Genomic DNA, 21,783 nt, shown 5'->3' with positions numbered 1-21,783 from the left:
ACAGGCCCAGAATACACAACGTAGACCACATTGAAAGGCAGGGATATAGGGAGGGAAATCATTTTTGAAGGGGAGATGTGAAGTCTACGATAATCAAGAATCACAAAGAAAAAGATACATCTTTAAGGCCAAGCAAATCTTTAAAATGCAAGAGCAAAAAAATTTTTAGGAGTAATTGATTGTGCTACCCTTACCATATCCAGCATTGCAAGTCAAGTAGCATAAAAAATCTCCAGCTTACACTTTTATTTATTTGTCAAGACAACTCAAATCTTTGCTCACAGACTTGTATGATGGAAGGGGAACACATCTCCACAACAATCATCACAGAACGTATAACAGAAGTATCACAAACACGCAATCCATGCAACGCAACTATATCAGTCCGTGGATAGAAGAATCATATAGAGTAAAGCAAATTGAAAATCAGCCAGACATCCATCGATGAATATTTACATTATTTACGCTGATAAACAATAAAAAGGTAAATGCAATGGCGAACTTAAGAAGCATAGTCCTAAATGTACTGTCCACTTATTTACATAATTTTTTTCCCGAAGAACATATAATCAAATCCTAAATTATGTGTATCAGAGTAAAGAGTTTATCTTTGCATCGGGGAGTCAATTTCTTTTACCAATTCAGCAAACAGGTTCCAATCTCATCGGGACCTTCTCCCTAGCAGGATCACCAAATACATCAGCCACAATCCTCACAACCTTCTTAAACGCAAAATGCAAACAATTCGATAAAACAATCCACGACAACACCTCGTAAACAAAATCGAACGCTGGATCATTATACGAGTTGGATGAGTACCCTTCCCAATTTGCCCCTCCAAACCCACCAAAATTCCAACTACCGCCGCCGCCGCCACCATTATTAAACGGCCCATCAAAAACTCCTCCGTCGCCGCCAAAAAACCCGAAAACTTCTTCCGGATCATCATTATCATCATCACCGGTTGAAGATCTTCTTCTGGTACGACGCCTTTTCTTGATCAGTCTACGCGGTAAAGTTCTTGTCCGATTCGACTTCACCGGCGGTGGTGCAACAGCATCGAGCGGAAAAATCATGGCGGAGATTTGAAGAATTCCGGCGGATTGTTCAGAAGACTGATTTGAACAGAAGTTGAGCTTTGAAACCCCTAAGCTTAAACCTTGGGTTGAGGCCACTGACGTTAATGCATCGGAGATGACAGAGATTTCCATCGGGAAATTGAATGAGGGTTTGAGAAGCGGGAGTAAATTTTCAGCTAGGGTTAGGGATTTTGGGCAGCGAAGATTTTCCGGGGCAATGGGAGGAGGGAAGGGAAGGGAATAGTAAGTATTTATTTTGTCTTTTTTTTTTTTTTTGGGGTGAATTTTCAAGGGGCGCCCACATAGGTCCGCGCTTTACTCAGGTAACATAACCCTTGATTCTTTTTTTTTTTCTTGAATAAACGTGTGGCATTGAAAGATTTTTCCTCTACGCCTACGCCACGGTTGGTTAGTACGTTAGTATTTCTTCCAAATTTCCAATGCAATTTTTTTTGACATTTATGTAAAGATCTTACTCCAGTTCTAGTGACCTACTAGTCTATCTAGTAGTATTTTAAAAGTAGTAACAAATTCCTTGAAGATCATGTACAATGCGCAAAATGATAGAGTTTAGATTAGTTTATCATAGCTTTTGTCTTTGTCAAATTTTTTTTTTTGATACAGAAAATATCTCGATTTTTTTATCAATTAATCTCTTTTTGTACCTGTGCACCCTGCTTCCAAGATATACAAGACGGTAGGAGGGGCGAATCGAACACAGCAGCACCTCACGATGGGCTTGTCTTTGCCAATTCATTTCATGCATATAATAAGCAAACGGTTGTCTTACCATTCCATTGGAAAATATAGAAAAGAGAGGAGTGGGATGAGAAGTGAAAGGGTCAAAATAGGCAAAATGATTGGACCTTTCTTTTTAGTGGTTTTCCTGAAAATTGGTTTGTCATGTATAGGGTTTAGACTAGTTTATCATCGTATAAAAAGGTTGCATTGCAATTTGCAAGCGAATGGAAGGTGGAATTTGGATGGATGAGTCAAATCTTTAATAATTCACCGAATATAATAATAAGCTTTTATTGTTGAAGTCAAGTTTAGGCTAACTCCTGAGGCAGACAAAATCAAGTGAGGTCAGGTATGTATTTGAACATTTTGGTGAAAAGCTCCTTGTGCCTGATTTGATATCCAAAGACTTTATTATGGTGGGTGAGCTCAATTATTAATTAATCCATAAAGTTATCTACTGCTACTATTTGTTAGTCCCCGATAACAACCCGCCATATTTATTAAAGGAACTAATAAATCCAGAATCGATTGGAAAAGATTTCGAAGCCCAACAAGTACAAATCGATGGAAGATATCCAAACTGGATTGAAATAAACAAGGCAGCAACCGTCTAGATCTGCAGGCTTTGCTTTGGGCCCAAACTGTTAGTGCATTTACAGGCCACAATAACTTTACCAATTTTTTGGATGCAACAAAAAGGCGCTTGGTATAGTTGTTATTAGGTATTAAAAAATACGTAATTCTTAACTGCTTAAACATCTCCATGGTATTCAGTACCATTCAGTTTGTAGTAGTACTTATTATTAGAGAATGAGTCCAGCATTTGTAGCCCTCTTGGTCTTGGTTGCTTTATGTCTTCATTTTTCCTGCCTTTGCTTAGAGACTGATATATGGATGATAATTGGTTTTATGTAAATAGATCATCATGGATTAAATGATCCAATATCTAATAAATGGTTTTGATTGCACCTTATTTACATCCATTGATTTATTTGTGTCATCAACTGATTTTTTAATCATCTTTTTATCTCACTGTATATCATGTCAAAAAAATGTCACAGCATATTCTTTAAAAATTTATCCCAAATAATCTCCTATCCAAACATTTGGAATTTATGTCTTCCTTCAATTCGTTGGTTTTTTTTTTTTTTTTTTGTTTCTTTTTTTGCCACATTTCTTCTAATCAGATTAGAATTAACTCTCTCTATTCTCTAGAAATACCTGGCATATTAGTAGTGGTCCAAACTTGACACTTACGTCAGTTCCTAAGGGACGAAGCATGCGATCAAGGAGACCTAGGCCAATTTCTAAATTCTAATGCAAATAAATTCGAAAGCATCAATTGACTCACAATTTTTATTTATATAAGTATTGATTAAGTTGCGTTGAATTAAGTTGGTTTATCTGGGTCACAATAGCAAAATCTACCAGTCAAAACTCAAAACAAGAAATGGTTTAGGCTTTTGCATCCTAATGACCATTAGTCAAGTATAAACAATAGCTCATCTGCTGATATGCTCCAAAGCAAACCGTAATTACCCTGTACTAGCCACAGATTTCTTCTTGTGTTCTAGAACCTAAATTGAAAAGGACCATTTATCCCAACTTCCACTTGAACAAAATAGCCATACTCATAGTTTCTATTTCCTAATCTCTTTGATGATTTAAACTAGTGCTGGGAATTTTATCTCCAAATGAAGGCCAAAACTCACACAATTGTGCTAAGCTCGGGGTAATTATCCTGGCTAGCGGCTAATCACAACCAAAACCATTAAAAAAATTGTTGTAAAACACCAAAAAAAAAAAAAAAAAAGCAGAGAGAGAGAGTCAGAAAACGAAAACTAGAAGGCATAGACTTGAAAAAAATAAGGGTTAATTACATTTACCTCCCCTGAGATTTGACCATATTACCAATCAATCCCTATAATTTGTCCAAATAACGGTCTCACCTTTTGAATGATCAAACACTTAACAAAAACCTCTTTAATGCCGAAAATGCCCTTATTGATGCCATGTTCCATTAAAAAAAAAAACATATTTTTATTTCATTAACTCTGAAGCAATCCAAAAAAATAGAAAAAAGTTTTTGCTTATTATTTTATAAAAACCATATCTTTGCTTCCATAAATAGTTTTGAATCAATGATTATTTTAAATTTTAAAAATGAATATTAAAAATTAGATAAATTGAAAGAAAAATAAAAAAAGAAGAAATTATTTTAATTCTTGAAGTGTGGTTCAAATTGAGGAAAACATGCCTTGTGCTCTCCGCAACATATCTTGAACCACAAATTCGAACCATACTTGAGAATTTAAAATAATTGCTTCCTTTTTATTTTTCTTTCAATTTATCTAATTTTTAATATTTATTTTTAAGATTTAAAATAATTATTGATTCAAAACTATTTATGGAAGCAAAGATATGAATTTTATAAAATAATAAGCAAAAACTTTTTGATGATTTTTTTGGATTACTTAAAGGTTAATAAATAAAAATATGTTCTTTTTTTAATGCAATATGGTCTCAAAAAGGGCATTTTCGGCATTAAGGGGGTTTTTGTTAAATGTTTGATCATTCAAAGGGTGAGACTGTTATTTGGATAAATTTCAAGGATTGATTGGTAATATGGTCAAACCTCAGGGGAGGTAAATGTAATTAACCCAAAAAATAAAGAGCGAGAGACTTGTACTGCAATTCAAATCTACCCGGATCCTGAAATGCCGGACTATCCACAACCGACCACACACCAAAGTCCACGTAACGGAAGACAAAGAAAAGTTGAAAACTACCAAACGGAAAATCCACATTTCATCCCAAAAAATCAAATTCTAATCAGCCCTTTATTTTTCTCAAATTTCTCTCTCTCAATTTTGTTTCATCTTCTTCTTGATCTCTATCCGGAACAAATTAATTGCGTCATTCCTTTTTTTGACATAGTTATCGATTGTACACGTGTTTCTGTATTTTTTGTTAAATCGTCAGTGGTGATCGGAGAGAATGGCGTCGACGGAGCACTTGGTGACCGGCGGCGGAGGAGGAGGAGGAGGCCCGAGGTACGTGCAAGTGCAATCGGAGCCGCTGCCGATGATGATGTCATCATTCTTCTCCTTTCATCATCATCACGGAGCCGAGTCAGCTCGAATTTTCGATGAGTTGCCTAAGGCTACTATTATTCAGGTGTCCCGCCCCGATGCTGCCGATATTAGCCCTATTATGCTCACTTATACAATCGAATTCCAATACAAACAGGTATGATTTCACCTTGCCTCGCTTGCTGCCATTATTAGTTTATTTTTTGTTTGTTTCAATATATCAGGTAGAAATTTGTTTAATGGAGAAGTTGCTACTTTGAGTTTTATAGAAGAGACTAGAACATAAACAGATTGCTTATAGAGTGATGCTGGAATCAGCTCAAGTTTGGATTTTTGAGAACTGGATATGAATGGAAGTTTGTTCATTTATACCTGAGCTAGGAATCAGAGCGAGGTGAGGAGTGTTGGCTTTGACAGGGAACGCCAAAAGGGTGAACTTAGAGTTCTTGTAGACGAGGTAAAAACTGGGGCTTTTTCGGATTTGAAATTGAGTGAGTTTGGGTTTTTGGACGTAATTAAACTAAATTTAGTTGTTAATTTAGGATGTTGTTTGACTGAAAATGAATTTTAGGAGTTATATTGTTGTTGTGACAGTTATTGTTACCTTACACATATTTGGTTTTAATTATGGGCAGTATGTGAATTTTGATGGATTGTGCGAATTTTGGTAGTCTACAATTATCAATTAAAATTGGTGACAGGGGACGAAAAGATTGGTAGCCTATTTGGGTACCTTTCGTTACCGTCAGTTCCACCTAAAAAAAATATTAATACTTCAATTGGTTGAATGGTAGCTTCAATATTCCAATAGTGTTTTTCCCCCCATAGGTTAGGAGGTTTGTAATTGATTGGATTCTGCTGGACTAATACTTATTCTTTCTTCAGTTCAAGTGGCAGTTAGTCAAGAAAGCTTCACAAGTATTCTATTTACATTTTGCGTTGAAGAAAAGGGCATTTATTGAGGAAATTCATGAAAAGCAGGAGCAGGTATGCTTAGATTCATTTGCTTAGGTGTGCATTTTTGCAGTTTATTTTTAGGAGGTTGGTTTGTTTGATCAAACTGTTGCACTTTTTACTCATGTTGAATCTGTGGTGGAATGCTGATGTGTTTCTTATGGATGCGTAAATGTGAAGGTCAGAGAATGGCTTCAAAATTTAGGAATAGGAGATCATACACCGGTTATGCAGGATGATGAAGAAGCTGAAGATGAGACCATTCCTCTGCGTAATGATGAAAGTGTCAAAAACAGGTGAATCTTGAGATTATATTGCTTATTGTGAAAGGGGAGGAAGTGTTACATACTGCGAGTAGCATCATAATTTGTATGATTCTTACAGGTAGTTTTTTGTTCAGAGATGTTCCGTCAAGTGCTGCCCTGCCAATTATTCGGCCTGCCCTAGGACGGCAGAATTCAATGTCTGACAGATCAAAAGTAGCAATGCAAGGCTACTTGAATCACTTTCTTGGGAACATGGATATAGTGAATTCGCGGGAGGTATGCAAAGTCTTACTCTAGAATTTTTGTTTTAGATTTGCTTGCAAGATAGTGTAGCAACTTTTGTTACAACCTAATAATTAGCACACTTTGTTTTCTTTAATGTTCATATTTTCATCCTTAGAATTCAGCAACTAACAGAAAGAGTGTTTTCTATGCATGTGTGCTTGCACCAAGAGCATGAGTCAGTAGCTTGACCCGGTAAATGAGATACCTTGTTTCTTAAGTTGCCTTGAATTAAATGAGCACCTAGAGAGATTTTACCTGATATTCGGCAACTACTTCAACCCTTCATGTTACATATACAAATTCAGTAGGGAAAATTTTCACAAGCACGTACTTCCATGTTATCATGTGTATGAAATTCTCGCACATCTCTTTCACCAAAGAATAATTGACCATGGAATATCTGTGTGGTGGAATAGTAACTAACCCGTAATAGCACTAGGAGATTGCGATTGTTAGTCAAGATATCGTTGCTTTGATTTGTTTTAAGCTGAACTGTGTATTTAGGCTACAACTCTTATGCAGCTAATGTTTCCATTTTTTGAAAATTAAGTTGAATTCATGTTTTGGCTACTCCAGATTTCTTTCTCGGTATTTTTCTGTCTTTCACATTTCCCAATTATATGGCAGGTTTGCAGATTTTTGGAAGTCTCCAGGTTGTCCTTTTTACCAGAGTATGGTCCTAAGCTAAAAGAAGATTATGTCATGGTGAAGCACTTACCAAAAATCCCGAGTGATGATGAACATCAAGGCTGTTGTTCATGTCAGTGGTTCAGCTGCTGCAAAGACAATTGGCAGAAGGTAATTATCTTCGCTGGATAATCTACCATGAATCTCTCGTTCTGTTTTTTCTGATTTTTGGGGATAATGAAAATTGCATACTACTTGAGAATTCCTCTTCTCATATTTGGATCCATTACTGTTTTCAACTACTGCATGACATTGACTGGTGACCTTTCAATTTTTAGTTGCTACAAGACCATTGTTGTTTTGCTTTACTTTTATTTCATGATGACTTTGGTTGGAGAGTCTAAGAGGTCAGTGCTTGGGGTAGTTAGAATTTTGAGTTTCCTTGCATCCTGTTTATGTGGTTCTTATTCAGAGAATTATTAGGTTTTGTTATTCCTAGTCTTTTCTCCCTTTTCTTCATATACAGGTTTCGCAACCTGATGAAAAAGGTAGGCTGTACTGGGTTTGCTTTTCTGTATCCCTTACTGCGTTCATTTCGTCTTTTCATATTTTACAGCTTTCCTCGTTTGGTTCTCTCTTTACTGGAAAGTTTTTCTTGTGGATCCCTCAATATTGTGTCAACCATAATCTAAGCATTTTTACTGTGTGGCCTCAACTTGTCATCAAAAATCTGTTTGTGTGTCCTCACTTGATTTTAAGCATTCTCAATTAGCTAACACCAGTCATGTGCTTGAATGCTGAAATTGTTAGAACCTGCTTTCAGCTATCTGGAGTTATGCTTTCAATATGCATAGTTTAGTTTCTAATTTAAATCTGGTCATGCTCCTAATACCTGTATTGTAGTATCTAATTTAGATTTACTCTACAAGGAATATCACAGTGTTGGAATTATATGCAGGTCTGGGCTGTACTCAAGCCTGGATTTCTGGCCTTCCTCAAAGATCCTTTTGATGCGCAACCTCTAGATATAATTGTATTTGATGTACTACCAGCATCAGATGGTAATGGAGATGGCCGTGTATCATTAGCAAAAGAAGTAAAGGATCACAATCCTTTGCGCCATTATTTCAGGGTAAGCTGTTTATGCATGTTTTTCTTGTAGAGGACCCATTCTATGTTGACACTCTTCCTGAAGCATTACATTCGGAGTCCAGTCCTGAAGTATAAAGTTTCTTGTTAGTCCTTAGAGCATCTTATGGGTCTCTAAAGATAACAAAGATTTGCATCCTGTTCCTGAGAAGGATGTCTTTGGGAGTGTGTCTGTAGACAATCAATTTTCAATAAATAAATAAATAAAAACCTGTAGATGAATATAAAGAGGATTAGGATTCTAATTTTCCTTGAATTCTTGATTGTTGGAGACGGAATATTTTAGTTAAAGATATGGATAATGGGTTTACTGATCTGAGCGCTTAGGTTTCATGATTGAATTAAAAAAGGGACCGGGGATGATGCATTCATAGGAACAAATAGATATGGTTAAATGGAGTGATAGCATTATATGTTCTAGTGTCATAGTGCATCAGTATAATCAAAATGAAAATTTCAGGGTTAAGGCCACCTATTTGAAGAGAGATAATTTGGGCAAGTAAGGAGCTGTATTGAAATTGCTAATGATTTAGTCAACTAAGAAATAAAATGTTGACCTGAATTTGAACGAAATAAATGTTACAAAAAGTGAACAATCATAATTGTGTTAAATTAGAGAAAACTTGTTGAGATGGTTGGAGATCTGCAAAGAATATTTTTGCTACTATTCCTGAAAGGATGTAGAAGGAGAAGAAGAAGGTCAATACCCAAGCAAGTCATTGTGGAAATGAAGCAACTCTAAAGGTTCATGGGTTGGGGGGCCCTTTGGGTTTTTAATAAAAACCTATTCCTTTCCCAACTTTTCCACATCTCAGTGGAATATTTGGTACCATGCTTTTATGAGAATAACAAGAAAAAGCATCATGATCTAAAGGAAGTTTGTAGCATAGACTTGTATTACCTTGCCTCTAGCTTCCTAGTCCCAGTTAAAATGATGAGTGACTGGTTTTCATCCAAGGTCAGCATTGCTATTTGTAAGAAGTTGCACTTTTTCTGAAGTTATTATGATGTTATTAGGTATCTTGTGGAATCCGGTGCATCAAGGTCAGAACCAAGGCCAATGCTAAAGTCAAAGATTGGGTTGCTGCAATTAATGATGCTGGTCTTAGGCCACCTGAGGGTTGGTGTCACCCTCACCGTTTTGGATCTTTTGCTCCTCCTCGGGGATTGACAGAAGATGGTAGTCAGGCTCAGTGGTTTGTAGATGGTCGGGTGGCATTTGAAGCGATTGCTTTGGCAATTGAGGATGCAAAATCAGAGGTCAAAGCTTTAGTTTCACCTTCACAGATAATATTCTTCACTTTTTATTATATGAGCAAGTAGAATATGAATAGAAGTTTCCTGCAGATATTTATTTGTGGTTGGTGGCTCTGCCCAGAACTCTACCTGCGGCGGCCTTTTGATGCTCATGCATCCTCTCGGCTTGATGCTTTACTAGAAATGAAAGCTAAGCAAGGTGTTCAGGTATATACGCCTGTACATATGATTTACTTGTTATATGTTTCATACATGCCAATACTTCTGAAGTTCTTTGAAGGAAACAATTGTGGCTTTCATGAAAATATGGCTGCATCTGAACGTGGCTTGTCCCTGCTTTTGTTATCCTAACTGTATGAACTTTAATTTTGGATTCTTGAATTTTCTTTTCCTGTAGATTTATATTCTTCTATACAAAGAGGTTGCGCTAGCTCTGAAAATTAACAGTGTCTACAGCAAGAAAAAGCTTCTTGGCATCCATGAGAATGTGAGAGTACTACGATATCCAGACCATTTTTCTACTGGTGTCTATTTATGGTATGCACCTTATTGTCAAAGCCAGTAGCTGTTTAAGTTTTCATACTCTTTTCCTACAGATATGGTACTTGATTATTGTTTTCACTCAGTGATGAAACAGAAATTTCTGTGGACTTACATCTGCTTATACATAGGTCGCACCATGAGAAAATTGTTATTGTTGACCACCATATTTGCTTTCTTGGAGGGCTTGACCTCTGCTTTGGTCGCTATGATTCATTTGATCACAAAGTGGGCGATTACCCTCCCTGCAATTGGCCTGGAAAGGACTATTACAACCCAAGGTGCTTTCCCCGTGTTTTCATTACAAGTTCATTTTAATCTTGTAGCTAACTATTTATCCTGATTTTAGAAGTCAATTTAGTCTCAGAATTATCTAGTGGGACATGATGGTCTGCTGCATTGGAACATCCATAAATTACTTGGTCTTAATGATCTTGAAGTAGTTCTAGTTGTTTGTTGCTATACCTGAGTGAGGATTGTTGTTGCAAAGAACAAGTAAAGATGGATACTTTACATTGTTTACTTTAAGTATGAATAATTTGGATCTGGAACTTTTCAATGTCAATTTGCTTTTTGATGATAATGGATCTACAAATGTACCGACTCATTGTGTGATACATACATACATACACACACACACACACACATACAGTGATGAGATTGACTTTGTGGAGAGCTACAATCTGCATCGATTATGTCTAATAATTGCCTGTCCGATACCTAATAACAATTCAGGGAGTCGGAACCAAATTCATGGGAAGATACTATGAAAGATGAATTAGATCGGCAAAAGTATCCGCGTATGCCATGGCATGATGTTCACTGTGCTTTTTGGGGACCGCCTTGCCGTGATGTTGCTAGACATTTTGTTCAGCGTTGGAACTATGCAAAGGTTAATCTTGTTACAGTTTTAGGTATTCTCTGAATTTAAAAGCTTTGGTGATTTTATAGCTATATCATTTTTCAGAGGAATAAAGCTCCATATGAGGAGGCGATCCCACTCCTTATGCCACAGCATCACATGGTTATTCCCCACTACATGGGAATTAACAGAGACATTGATGATGAAATTAAGAATGATGGAAACATCCGTAAACGCACCAAAAAGCAAGAATCATTTTCGGCTCGATCATCCTGCCAGGATATCCCCTTACTCATGCCTCAAGAAGCAGATGGGCTCGATGCTTCAGAGGGGCAATTAAAATTAAATGGTTTAAGTAGGGAATATGGTTTCCATGATCAAGCAAGCAGGCCCAGCAAAAGTCCTTTCTCTTTCCGAAAGTCAAAAGTTGAACCAATTAATCCAGATATGCCAATGAAAGGTTTTGTAGATGATCTTGATGCCTCACATATGCTGCAGGAGTTGTCTTCCATGCAGCCTGGATTCAAGCCTTCAGGTAATGAATGGTGGGAAACACAGGATCGAAGTGGTCAAGTTGATCTGGCAGATGAAAGTGGACAAGTTGGTCCTCGTGTTTCATGTCGATGTCAGGTGAGATCTAAATGTCACAGTGCCCCAGTTCTTTCTGATCAAATGTTTATCCATGATGAGCTACTTGAGTTCATGTATACATCTAATTTTATTGATCATTGAAGATGTAGTGTTTAGGCCATGCAACTCTGGCTCAGGATTTTGTTTCTCTAGGTGGGGTTAGATATAATTTCTTTAGGAGGTTGAGGATCTCTATACTGAGTGACATGCGTGCATCCATATTGTATCCCATCAGTGTATGATATAAAAAGTGTTGGTGATTATTAAGTAGATTAGGTTCCTGTCCTAATAGATGGGCATGATTAGTAACTTTTCCCACTTGCTAGGAAGGATATATTACATATTAAGATCATGTTTTTGTTTCTGTATCATGTAACAAATAAACATTAGACATATTACTATTATAAGCGTGATTCATATGTTGATGTTCTCATGCTATCCTCCTATGTGGGATTCATAGTACGTTGTGTTTGGCTATATAAACAGAGCGGTGTGCTATAATCTCCAGGTTGTTTATGTCATTCTTTTTAGTGCAGTTGTGTCTGTTACTGGTTAATGAGCACAAAGTACACTTTGTTTAAGACTATTTAGGCTATGCTGGAATCTTTGCTTGTTCTACTTAACAAGTTCTTTTTGGGGGGCTTTGACCTACATAACTTTACTTGTAAGCAAATAGCGGTTATATATGCTACATGGGCTGAGGTAGAAGAACTGGTTCTGGTATGAGTATAGTTCACAATATTTAGCTTAAAACCTTTTCTTAGTGGGAGAATGTACTGTGATATCATATGAATTTCATTAAGATTGTTTTAATTGCTTACTTTTACATCATGTTACAATGGCTTGTCATTGCGGAGGTGGTGGAATGTGTTTTGTGGGTATATTGTGAAAAATGACCTGCAACTGTTTTTGGGCCTACAGCATCCCAAACATGAGCTTGTTTTAGAAGATTCTATGTAATATATCTGAGGATTATACTCTTTTAAAATTTTTTTCTTTTTTATGTTGGTTATTTAAATAACTACTGTCCTTTGATGCTTCCAAGTTTAGGTTATAAGGAGTGTCAGTCAATGGTCTGCTGGAACTAGCCAAATAGAGGAAAGCATTCACAGTGCTTACTGTTCTCTTATCGAGAAGGCAGAACACTTCATATATATTGAGGTATTCCTGTCCTTTATTAGTTTTAGTTGTGGTAATTTTTTTTTTTTTTTGATAATCAATGAATTAATTGTGTTAATCTAGGTAACTAATTTGGAGTAAATTTGGGCCAGTAGTTTCAGAAGGAAGGTAAATATTTTGAATGTGACTTTTCGTGCGGAGTGTTTAATATATTTGAGCAAGTCTTGGAAAATTGTGAAATATGGGAAGGTGGTATGGATGGGACTAAAGGCACAGCCAGAGGAGAATATAACTTGGAAAATAATATTGGAAAGGACCCTATGTGCCACTAGTGTCCTGTTTATAACTGGAACACTACCTTATCCTTGGTGACTGCTAAGAAACTGCCTATGCTCGACTTTCTACAGCATTCAGTGGGATCTACATGTTATGTCTTGATAGCCATTCATTTAGCATTTTCTGAAGCTCCCCAGGTTTCAATTATTCAAAAGTGTCCTTTTCGTTCCTGTGATGGATAAGGCAATTGATCTCTGAAGTACAAGCTAATGTTAGTGATGGTTGCACTTGTCTGTCTTTTTTTCTTCTGTAAGTTTCATGGTCTGGTTTTGAGGAAGTTGGTTTTCCTTTTCTACAAGGGATATCTTTTGAAAGCGATTACCATGCCTGTGACAGGTCATTTGTTGAACATTCTTATTTTTTACTGAATAATTTTGTTGCTTTTTGATTTTGTATTATCAAATTTGCATTCAATTGTCTGATGCAATTGCCGTCAGTGTGAGTATTTGATTAGTCTTTTCTTGAGTGGTTTTCCATTTAAGGAGGCTAGGCATATTCTAAACTGCTTTTAGTTTCTTGTCTGACATAAATTCCTGGAAACTTGTTCCAGAATCAATTCTTCATCTCAGGTCTTTCTGGAGACGAGATCATACGGAATCGTGTATTGGAAGCATTATACCAACGCATTATGCGAGCTTACAAGGAAAAGAAGTGTTTCAGAGTTATAATTGTCATACCACTTCTTCCAGGCTTCCAGGTACTATGCTTGGTTGTGTTCCCCTTGTCCAATATGAGTAATTTTGCTTTATTTATTTATTTTTTCACTCTATATACTTTGGCAGGGTGGTGTGGATGATGGTGGTGCAGCATCTGTGAGAGCAATTATGCATTGGCAGTATCGAACAATATGCAGAGGACGTAATTCGATATTGGACAATCTTTATGATCACATCGGACCTCGAGTGCATGACTATATATCTTTCTACGGTCTTAGAGCTCATGGTAGACTTTTTGAAGGTGGTCCTGTGGCCTCCAGTCAGGTGACTGTGCAATTTCTTTTTTCAAGTTTTGTGTATTAAGAAGTCTCTTGCAAGCATCTGATTGCTAGTTCTATGACCTTCTGATTGTTTAGTTGTTGATGGTATTTATGTGTAAATTTGACTCGTTTATGCACTTTACCGTTTAGGTGAGTGAACTGTCCATTTGTTAGTTATTAGACAGGCAGGACCTATCTTTAGTTGATTATTTAATAAGGATATGTTAGTTCGTTATTTGGTATACATTATATCTAAGTGTAGAAGTTTGCAAGTTGCATATTTGAAATTGGAAGAAATGCTAAGGTAGTCCTTTGTTATTTTTATTTAAGATTTTTACGCTAAAATATTATTTAATTTTGGTAACTTTGCATTGCTTTAACTGTACCCCTTGCAGCCGCAAAGACAACTCTCTTATTTATTTATTTATTGCTATCTGTCCCTTTATTTTCTTTTTTTTTAACTCTTTTTTTTAAACCCTGTACATTTTCACCTCCTTTCTCTTCCACACCTTGGGTCCTGTCCACCTTTCTGGGGTTGCCCCTATCTTCATTCTATCTTGATGTAGAGCCACTTGTATTCTTCCGAGCAGAATTATGCACGGTAGAAAACAGCAGCCCGTACTCAAATGAGTTGTTTGTTTGATTGATACTACTCGTAGTAGTTACAGCTCATGAAGCCATGGAACTGCTTAGTATCTAAAAAGATGAAATTCATGGAAACATGTAATAGTCTGATGGTTACAGCACTGAAAAATAAATTTGTTGAATGTTTGGATAATTGCATTTCATTTCCACTACACTTGACTTGCAAAAGCAAATCAAGGGGATAAGAATTCACTGTTTCTATTCACTACAAAGTTCTCTTTTCTGCTTCTACAACATAAAATTGATGATGCTATTGGTGATTTTTTCATTTCTCTAGGTGTATGTACATAGCAAGATCATGATAGTTGACGATTGTATAACTCTAGTTGGATCTGCTAACATCAATGATAGAAGTTTGCTTGGCTCAAGGGACTCTGAGGTATATATTTTATTCCTTTTCTTTATCTGTGGATTTTTTATACAGATTTAGTTGAATGTTCGGGGTGGTTTACATTACTCTCTTATTCTATTTCCATTCTCTTCAGTCTTTATTCATGGGTTCTTACTTGAGTTTGTTCCTTGTAGATTACGGGTGGTAAATTGCATCTTTATACCTCTGTAAAGGACTTGTACCTTGCTTATTCTGGTCACCAGGCATCACTGTATAATCATTTAAGCAGAGTGATTGATGTCAGCTGCTTCGTCTATTTTATTCAAAGAATAATGGAAAGCACATACTTTTCCTTTAGCTTTGTTAGAAAAGGAAGAATACTTCTTCTCTGAGTCAAATTTATCTTGGTCTTCCTCTAGCAAGCATAAGTTCCTGAGCTTCTTAGCCATTTCTTAGCATCGCAATAATTATTATTTTTCACGTCGTTCAGCCCATTCCTTTTGTTCTTTATGCATAGAAGTTTGTTTGGTAAGCTATGCAAGCTTTGTCTCCTAGCTGATAAAATGCACATCTAAATACATCTTGGTATGGGTGTTGACTTGTATGTCATATTGCAGTACTCTGAACCTCAAAAAATTTGTTGAATCTTACTTCCACTTCGTTACATAATTTGGGATTGCTTATCACTAGGAATTTGGTTTGCTTTTCACTAGGAATTTGGTTCTGATTCGCATTTTAAATTATGCCCCTGGTTGCTGACCAGCCATGTTACTTATGTTGTTTCAGATTGGTGTACTAGTTGAGGACAAAGAACTGTTTGATTCATTAATGGGAGGCAAGGCATGGAAGGCTGGGAAGTTTGCATCGAGCTTGCGGCTTTCTCTATGGTCTGAGCACCTTGGTCTTAGAGCTGGAGAGGTTAGTTTCCATCACCCTTTTGATACCGTGTGATAGTCATACCTCTCGAAATCATTTCTTCTATGGAACTCCTTTTTTTCTTTTTTCTTTCCCCATTCTTTCTAGGAGGGATATGCATAGCCAATTTATGTGTCATTCACAGAAAAGCAAGTAGAAAAGGACTAGGTAGAATTAATAGATGAAAGATTTCTAACCTCTGGCCTCTGCATCTGTCTTTCATCTTTTTCTGAGATGTGAGATTTGGGTGATAATTGGTTATCCTCTTTTAGGTCCATCAAATAAGAGATCCGGTGATTGATTCTACGTATAAGGGAATATGGATGGCAACTGCCAAGGTAAAATGCCATTTTCAAGTACGTCGTCAATGAAATGTTTGCTCATCTTTGTCAGGATATGGTTGTTGCCCATTACTTCTATCTTGATTCTCAGTGTATAATTTTCTGTCTGCAATAATAAAGATGGGAGTTAAACTCCAGAGTATGATTTGATGGAAGAGTCATTTTAGTTACTTGAGCCAACAAGTTTGTAATCTTCTCGAATGTAAAAGAAAGAATTCACAATGAGTAAATCTTATATGCACTGACAGCGTATACAATATCACGGTTGGATGCACGACACATATGCAAAATTTGGGTTTCAAATTCAAATTCGGATTATGTGTCATGTATTTAATGGTGAAAGTGTGTACACGGTCAGTGTATAGAAAATTAATCCATTCACAATGAGTAATCTTATATACTGGCTTTTATTTACCTCCAACTAACTTCTCAATGTAATGAGTAAACTAACTTCTCACAATGAGTGAACTCATATGTGCTATGAGTTAGGGTTTGTAACACTGGCTTTTATTTACCTCCAACTAACTTCTCTGTGTAATGTGATTTTGCCAGACAAATACCATGGTCTACCAAGATGTTTTTTCTTGTATACCCAATGATCTAATCCATTCCAGGTGCGTTCCTTCTTTCAAAGATTTGTTTTTCTTTTTGTTGTTGATTGTATAAAAATCTTTGTAAGCTTGCAGGGCTTCTCTCCGTCAATGCATGGTCTACTGGAAAGAAAAACTTGGCCAGGCAACCATTGATTTAGGAATAGCCCCAAATAAGCTCGAGTCTTATCAAGATGGGGATATTAAATGCACTGATCCCTTGGAGAGGTTAGAATCTGTTAGGGGGCATCTTGTTTCTTTCCCTTTGGATTTCATGTCCAAAGAAGATTTAAGACCTGTGTTCAATGAAAGCGAGTACTATGCATCATCTCAAGTTTTTCACTGAGCATCATCTTTATTAACTACGGCTTGTATATAGCTGAAAATCATCTTCCACGTGTCTTTAAGTATGGTGAGACATGCACCTCAGGCGGAGAGTACACACACAGCGGGAGCCCCCCAACCAGAGAGAGAGAGAGAGAGAGATGGAAAGGGGTGGTGGTTGACCAGAAACTTCAGTTCGAAGCAAGAAAATTCAGAAAAAAAATGGAAGTTATATATAGGCGCTCTTTAGCAGGGCTCTTAATGTTCGAGGAAGTGGAAGTTATATACAAGTTTATCTGCTTAATGTTTCTACATGTACATGAATGAAATTAAAGTTTCATGATTCACTCTGGTGTTCCTCAAGGCATTAGTCCATTGTTGACACCTGAACTATCATATCTGGTGGTCTACTTTGACAATAAGCGCCGGAGTTTGCCAGTTGCGGGAAGCTCTTTCATTAAGATTTGCAGTTCTGTTCATAGAGGAGGATGAGGATCCAGTGACAAAGAAATGATTGTTTACCTTCTCAACCGATAATATTCAGCACGATATCAGCAGGCACCGAAGATATCTAAATTCTTCATGGGAGTGATATTTTATGTACTTTGAAAGATTCACAAAAATTTGTGCACAAGACTTCTGTGCAATATAGATTATAGAGCAATATGGTTCAACCAACCTCCCCTCACCCCTAAAAAAATAAAAACTGAAAAAAGGAACATTGTGGACAGACGTTGATGACTTTTTTTTTTTTTTTTAATGGTTCCTGACACAGTTATAACTTGTTGGCCATGTATCTCAAATTATTTCTGGATCTTTTTAGGTCCGCTCCTCCTTCTTAGTGTGAAATAGATTAGATTATGCAACTGTTGTCGTTTTCAAAAAATATATATATATATATATATCTCAAATTAACTTTTACATAAATTAGTTCCTATAAATGATGAACGTGTGTTCAGCAACGTCATGTTTCCCTTGGTCTATAACGCCTGGGCGGTGGAGAGTCTGGGCTACATTATGATGGTTAGTTTAGAAAGTGCCTTCAGATGCTCAGACCAACAATCCGCTTTCTAGTTGTCTCCTGCCCCTGTTCAACTCATTTCGAATTTCTGTTTGCGGTAGTCTCGCCTCCACTTTTGACACGGTAAACATGTGGAAGAAAAGATGTATCGTCTACTGAAAAATGATGGAGCACATTGGACCTTAAAGGGAGATAGTATAAGATTGATTAAAAATCAGCAATCCAAACGGGCCCACGAGGGAAAAATCAGAATCCAAGTGGCCGAATCGATAACTAAATTGGTCCAAAATATTTCCGGCCTTTTTAATTTTGGAAACCGAGGGAACATTTTTAATCTTCATCTGGAGGTAGCTTCTGAAGCCCCAAACTAATCATAAAATTGTCTTTTGTCTTTTGGAAATCCATGTCTTGATTTACTTAGTTGACATTGATCATGTAAAGTGCTCTCAAACTTTGGATATTTTTATCTTAATTTCTCGTTTACGATCAACAATACCTCAGTGAAACTCTAATAGCTCCGCCTGTTTGTAGAATTGCTTCAATGGCAACATCTGCTGTACGTTTTGGTGCGTTGGTGACTCTTGAGGAGCTAGTTCCCTCCTCCCCACAATTCACGCAAGGAGCATCGCTTCGAGTTACTGGAAAGTAGGTGTTTCCGTGTTGCTCCTTGTTGCAAATGCTTCTTGAATTTTGTCTGTTTCGATTTGTGAAACATATAGAGAAAAAGTTAATAAGATGGGGAGAAAGCAGGGCCACTTCTCAACTCGAAAGTATGGTAGTGGGTTTTTCTGATAGGCCCTTTCATCGGCTCATGTCATGGTATCTTTGCACACTTGTTAGTGACAATAATGTTGCTTCTTGCTTTTCAATAATTAGCCACCATGCTGCTTGTTTTTCGCCAACACAAAATGTCTCAGTACTCCTGTAATCAGAAGTTTATTTATTTATTTTTATTTATATCGATGTTTATCTGCAACTATACTTCAACTTCAAGCGTGGTGGTATCATCATTGCCATTTACTTTTCTTACCATCATATCAATGTACCACGGTAAAATTTCTGAGGTGTTTCGAGTGCAGAAGAACATAAAATTATACAAACTTACACGGGATTCTAAAGAAAGTTCAGCTCCTTAATTGTTTTATGATATTTTGTCGGATATGCCACTTGTGTGCTACAATCTAAAATCAATTATGCAGCTTTGAGAGGGTTAATTTGTTCTATTTTATAGGCTACAGGAGTATGACATAGAGACTGCAATTGCGTCAATTGTCGAAGGCAATGCTTCCTTAAAGATTGACACGCAACATTTGAAGGTCAATCTTCGCATAGGTTCCTTGTACCAGTTCATTGGAGAACTGCTTATTGACCCCAGCAATCAGGTATGCATGTCTATGGTGATTTTCTTGTACAACTACATACAAATATTTGAGCAATCATTGAATTTATATCCTCCATTCTGGTGCCCTTTCTGTAAACCCCTATGACAATTTGATGTTTGGAATCCTTTGATCTCTCCATCTATAAGTTGAGTGGCTTATAGAGCAACAGGCTGCAGAGGATGATAAATAAGTGATGTTACATAGGAAAATTAGGAAATGGGTGTGATATTTGTGTTTGGGACATTCTTCAACTGGAGATCAACCTCTCGCTTTATTTCCACGCTTCATTTCTGTGATCAAGCTAAGTTTTTTGAATGTACCATGTGATTTTTGCTCTTAATTAATTAAATTGACCCTGCATGTTTGATTGATTGTGCTTACATATGCAATATATCTTACACAGCGTGTCTTTTGGCTTAAGCGTAATCTAATCATGGCACACATAAAAAACCTCTCGAGGCTTTTTAAAATTTTTTCTGACCACTTCATGCTTTTATTTACTGTGAGCTTTTATCATAAATGTCAGGCAATTTTGAGGGCGCGAGTGGGTAGGAATGTAGATGGCATGGATCTTAATCTCTATCATCAGTCTCTGCAGCTCTTGAGAGACTTTCAAGCTGAGCAGATGAATAGCACGACGTCTTAGGGTAATATCTATTTATAGAAAAGATACAAGGTTAATATCAACTGTCAATTCTATCTGAAGATGAGAAAGATGAGAACAAAATATGGCTGTTTTTATTTTTCTTGCCTAATCGTATAGATGTTGGCTTCCTGTATCTATTTTGAGTGGAACTCAACTAGAAGCGAAGCAAAATATCTTTATGGAGAGGGAAGCCAATTCCTCCACAAAGCTAGTTGTTACCTTTTGCTTGTTACCCATTCCCTTGCATCTTTTCATTGATATATTCAATCAAATTTCTGCGATCTGCATTCTCTAGATATCTTTTGTATATTCTCATAAACTGTTTTAGCCAAGAGCATTACTTATTGGCCACATATTTTTAGGATGATAACATGGTCTTACCAGAAGTCTAGTCCATGGTCAATACTGCTATACCAAGCATTGCTTTATAGTTGACCATCATGTTCAGGAACTGCCAGCATCTCTGATAAGTTGTGAGCAGAAAAAGGTGTTGAGTTGGCAGTGAGGCTCAATTGCTGATCTTTGTTAATCACATCTCTTATTTGTTTGGAATGATTGATTGGCTAAGCATGCCAAATGTTTGTTTGAGTTTGATATCACTTACAGCAATATAGACTTAACAATTGCAGTTGGTTTGATGTATGATAAATTCTACTGGGTGGATTCCTATATCCTGCCATGAGGAGCTTTAAGATGTCTTCAACTTAAAACGCTCCCCAAGTTTGTTTACAATAGCTGTAAAAGTTGTGCAAGATTTGTCACTTGCTGCCTTGCATTGTATTAAAGCTATTGAGTAACCCCTCCCCCCCCCCCCCCACTCTTTCGAAGAGAGGGGGGTGATTGGGCAAGGGATGGACTGGGTGATTTGGAGGAGAGAATGTAAGTGAGGGATCTCGGGTTCGAGCCCTCTCACTTACACTAAAAAGAAAAAGAAAAAAGAATGCTGTTGAGTAGTTGTTTAGATGCGATCATATATTGGGATCTTATTGAACTTGTGTGTTTGTTGAGCTGCCAAACCTTTTTGTCTAAGCAAAATCCAGCTGAAAGTTGGAGCATTGAGTGCATTAGCAAATCTTTAACCAAATGGAGCATGCTGATTAAACGTGTTGTGGACTTTCCCCCCTGTAGAACACGTGTAGCATGTGGAACTGTCACGATAGTTCTTTCGATTTTGTGACTTCATATGCTCGGGAGGAAAAAATCTCGACCTTCATGTGTCTCTGTGGTAGAAATTGAACTGTATCATTGTTTCATGTAATCACTTCATCTAGTATTCTATTAGAATAAGACAACATCGTATATGGTCTGGTCCCTAGATATTGTCAAGGGTTCGGTACTTGGATTTGCAGTGTCAAGTAGGCACAAGGCGGGCATTCCAGTCCTAGACAGTAACGTACTCCGAACCCCCAACACGTAATACACTCGAACTTGGTGTGGCTCAGCCTCTCCAAGAGGAAAGAAAGTTGAACTTTGCGAAAGCTGTTTTTACACAAACAAACTGGACAGAGACCTTCCAACTATGTAAATCAATAATTAGCTAGCTAGTTGGACGTGTAAACGTCTTCAATTCTTCTACTCGCTAGTTGATGGATGCCGACATGCGCTGTAGAATCCATTTCTTCCCAGCTGCTTTTCCATACCATGGCCACTTTCAAGTCAAATTATGCCTTTTGTT

General features: G+C 37.0%; 3 protein-coding genes across 5 annotated transcripts; 2 read left to right on the top strand and 1 right to left on the bottom strand.

Annotated features, from left to right (window-relative positions):
* Positions 1–641: 641 nt before the first annotated feature.
* On the bottom strand, positions 642–1,211 carry LOC113735318 (uncharacterized). Its single transcript, XM_027262336.2, has one exon. The coding sequence runs from the start codon at positions 1,209–1,211 to the stop codon at positions 642–644; it is 570 nt and encodes a 189-aa protein (XP_027118137.1).
* Positions 1,212–4,547: 3,336 nt separating this feature from the next.
* LOC113733927 (phospholipase D zeta 1) lies at positions 4,548–17,893 on the top strand. Of its 2 annotated transcripts, none has more exons than XM_027260168.2 (20): positions 4,548–5,069; positions 5,798–5,899; positions 6,047–6,162; positions 6,251–6,408; positions 7,045–7,215; positions 8,003–8,176; positions 9,211–9,453; positions 9,541–9,657; positions 9,848–9,987; positions 10,122–10,271; positions 10,726–10,882; positions 10,958–11,482; positions 12,533–12,643; positions 13,488–13,634; positions 13,720–13,917; positions 14,836–14,937; positions 15,676–15,807; positions 16,077–16,142; positions 16,698–16,759; positions 16,832–17,893. In XM_027260168.2, exons 3-20 carry the CDS (start codon positions 6,102–6,104, stop codon positions 17,079–17,081), a joined length of 2,964 nt encoding a protein of 987 aa, XP_027115969.1. In that variant the 5' UTR covers positions 4,548–5,069; positions 5,798–5,899; positions 6,047–6,101; the 3' UTR covers positions 17,082–17,893. The 2 variants fall into 2 exon arrangements, with proteins under 2 accessions (XP_027115969.1, XP_027115968.1); XM_027260167.2 differs by having other exon boundaries at positions 4,631–5,069; positions 6,267–6,408.
* Positions 17,894–18,293: 400 nt separating this feature from the next.
* LOC113733929 (CST complex subunit TEN1) lies at positions 18,294–20,404 on the top strand. 2 transcript variants are annotated; one of them, XM_027260173.2, is made up of 4 exons: positions 18,294–18,427; positions 18,612–18,725; positions 19,312–19,462; positions 19,989–20,404. In XM_027260173.2, the coding sequence occupies exons 2-4, from the start codon at positions 18,622–18,624 to the stop codon at positions 20,106–20,108; spliced, it is 375 nt and encodes a 124-aa protein (XP_027115974.1). In that variant the 5' UTR covers positions 18,294–18,427; positions 18,612–18,621; the 3' UTR covers positions 20,109–20,404. The 2 variants fall into 2 exon arrangements, with proteins under 2 accessions (XP_027115974.1, XP_027115976.1); XM_027260175.2 differs by having other exon boundaries at positions 18,399–18,515; positions 19,989–20,315.
* The last annotated feature ends 1,379 nt before the right edge of the window (positions 20,405–21,783 follow it).

The sequence above is a fragment of the Coffea arabica genome, chromosome 3c (assembly GCF_036785885.1).
Source record: "Coffea arabica cultivar ET-39 chromosome 3c, Coffea Arabica ET-39 HiFi, whole genome shotgun sequence".
Taxonomy (NCBI): Eukaryota; Viridiplantae; Streptophyta; class Magnoliopsida; order Gentianales; family Rubiaceae; genus Coffea; species Coffea arabica.
The sequence above is the reverse complement of the archived record's forward strand: the minus strand, read 5'-3'. Positions and strand labels throughout refer to the sequence as shown.